This window comes from Rana temporaria, chromosome 5 (assembly GCF_905171775.1).
Source record: "Rana temporaria chromosome 5, aRanTem1.1, whole genome shotgun sequence".
Taxonomy (NCBI): Eukaryota; Metazoa; Chordata; class Amphibia; order Anura; family Ranidae; genus Rana; species Rana temporaria.
Window position 1 is genome coordinate 155726716 of NC_053493.1, and position 2255 is coordinate 155728970.

A 2255-nucleotide genomic window follows, 5' to 3' on the forward strand; every position below is an offset into this window, starting at 1 on the left:
CTGCTAGATCTGTTGGGAATTGTGTGTTGTCTCTCTTTTGGTCTTATGTGATTTCTATGGTTTTTGTACTGTATTGGTTTTATGGTGTTATATTGTTGTTTTATTATTTGATTTTAATTGTGGTACATATTTTATATTGTTACTATGTTAATTTATGCCTGTAACACTCGGTCCTGTTGTGAATTGTTAAGGCCTGGAAGCTTTTCGATACCTTCGGGTGATTCTACGCTATACAAGCAATAAACAATAAAAGCATTTTCTCAAAAACATCAGAAGGTACAATTCATGTTTTCAAATGACATCCTTTGGTGCCACATCAATAATTAAACATCCTGGCTTTTCATCAACATTCACTGTGCAAGGTCAGATTTACCACAAGGCTGGATCATTGCTTCCCTTGCCTGACCAAGCCCCAAAATTCCTACAAACTATATTTTATGGGAGACGAGCAATTGGAGGCCGACCAACGATGTGACTACATTTTGGGAACAAGGCGTCAGATTGTATTAAACTTACAAAGGATGTTTCATGAGCACAATTGTCTAATTAAAACATTTAAAACAGCATTGGAACGTATGCCAACGGATGAATATAAAGTAGTCATTAGAGCAGACCGAATACCAGCAGGAGAACATGAGCGACGCTTCAATGCTCCTCAAGTAGACGAAGTAGCAGTCGTTATATCAGGCAACAAATTTGATAAACGAGATATTATAATTCAGCGACGAGGTGAGTCATTGCAGCGTATTTCAGAAACTCATCGATCTTATGATGCTCTACAGTACCCAGTGATATTTCCCAGAGGGGAAGATGGGTATCACTTTAATATAAGGCAGGTCAACCCAGCAACAGGTGAAACAACCAGGAAAAAGGTTTCAGCAATGGATTTCTATGCATACAGGCTAATGGTTCGAGAAAATGAACAGAACCACATATTAAACTGTAGGCAGTTGTTTCATCAGTTCATCGTTGACATGTATGCGAAAATTGAAAGTGAGCGTCTTCTATTTATTCGTTTAAATCAGAGTAAGCTAAGAGTAGAAGAAGAATATATTCACCTGAGAGATGCTGTGGCAAATGACGCTAACGATGAAGACATTGGGACCTTAGTTATACTACCAGCAATGTTTACAGGCAGTCCCAGACACATGCATGAATATACTCAAGATGCTATGACATATGTGAGGACATATGGTAGACCAGATTTATTTATCACCTTTACATGCAATCCAGGTTGGACTGAGATAAAGGAAATGCTCAAAAACGGTCAAGTACCCTGTGACCGCCACGACTTAATTGCGAGAGTCTTCAGACAGAAACGGTTTACATTGATCGAACTTATAACAAAGGCCCATGTGTTTGGACCACCAAGATGCTGGATGTATACAATTGAATATCAAAAGCGAGGATTACCACACTCACACAATTTAATCTGGTTGGCAGGCAAAATCCAGCCCACACAAATAGATGAGGTTATATCTGCTGAACTCCCAGACCCAAGAGAGGATCCCAATCTTTATACAGTGGTAACAAAAAATATGATCCATGGACCCTGTGGAAATATAAACCCCAATTCACCATGTATGAAGGATGGAAAGTGCAGCAAGAGATACCCAAGGGAATTGATTAAAGAAACACAAACTGGAGATGACGGTTATCCTCGATATAGACGACGAGCTCCACAAGATGGAGGGTTCACGGCGAAAGTAAAGTTACATGGCATAGAAATAGACAACAGGTGGGTTGTGCCATTTTCACCCCTGCTTTCTAAAGTGTTCCAGGCACACATTAACGTTGAGTACTGCAACAGTGTAAAATCAATCATGTGTGCAAGTATGTAAACAAAGGCAGTGATATGGCTGTGTTCAGCCTAAACAATGAGAAGACAAACAATGAAGTCATCCAGTATCAGTTGGGTAGATACATAAGCAGCAGCGAAGCAGTGTGGCGGATCCTAGGGTTTCCAATTCATGAAAGACACCCTACAGTTGTTCACCTGAGTGTTCATTTGGAAAACGGTCAGAGGGTTCATTTCACAACGGAGAGTGCTCCTAGAGTAGTTGAACAGCTACCAAACACAACTTTAACAGCATTCTTTAAACTATGTAAAGAGGATCCTTTTGCAAGAACATTGCTTTATCCTGAGGTTCCTCGATACTATACATGGAATGCCCCAAGGAAAGTTTTCTGAAGTAGAAAAGTTGGACAGCACCTCCCTGGACACAATATAGTTGAAAGTGATGCTTTAGGTAGAG

The 2255-nt window shown here is 40.0% G+C and overlaps 1 protein-coding gene across 1 annotated transcript; it reads left to right on the forward strand.

Annotated features, from left to right (window-relative positions):
- Positions 1–437: 437 nt before the first annotated feature.
- Positions 438–2019, forward strand: LOC120941146. The gene has a single exon (XM_040354422.1). It carries the CDS (start codon positions 438–440, stop codon positions 1839–1841), a length of 1404 nt encoding a protein of 467 aa, XP_040210356.1. The 3' UTR covers positions 1842–2019.
- The last annotated feature ends 236 nt before the right edge of the window (positions 2020–2255 follow it).

Coding starts and splice junctions, on each gene's coding strand:
- LOC120941146 (XM_040354422.1), top strand. CDS start 438: ATGGGAGACGAGCAATTGGAGGCCGACCAACGATGTGACTACATTTTG.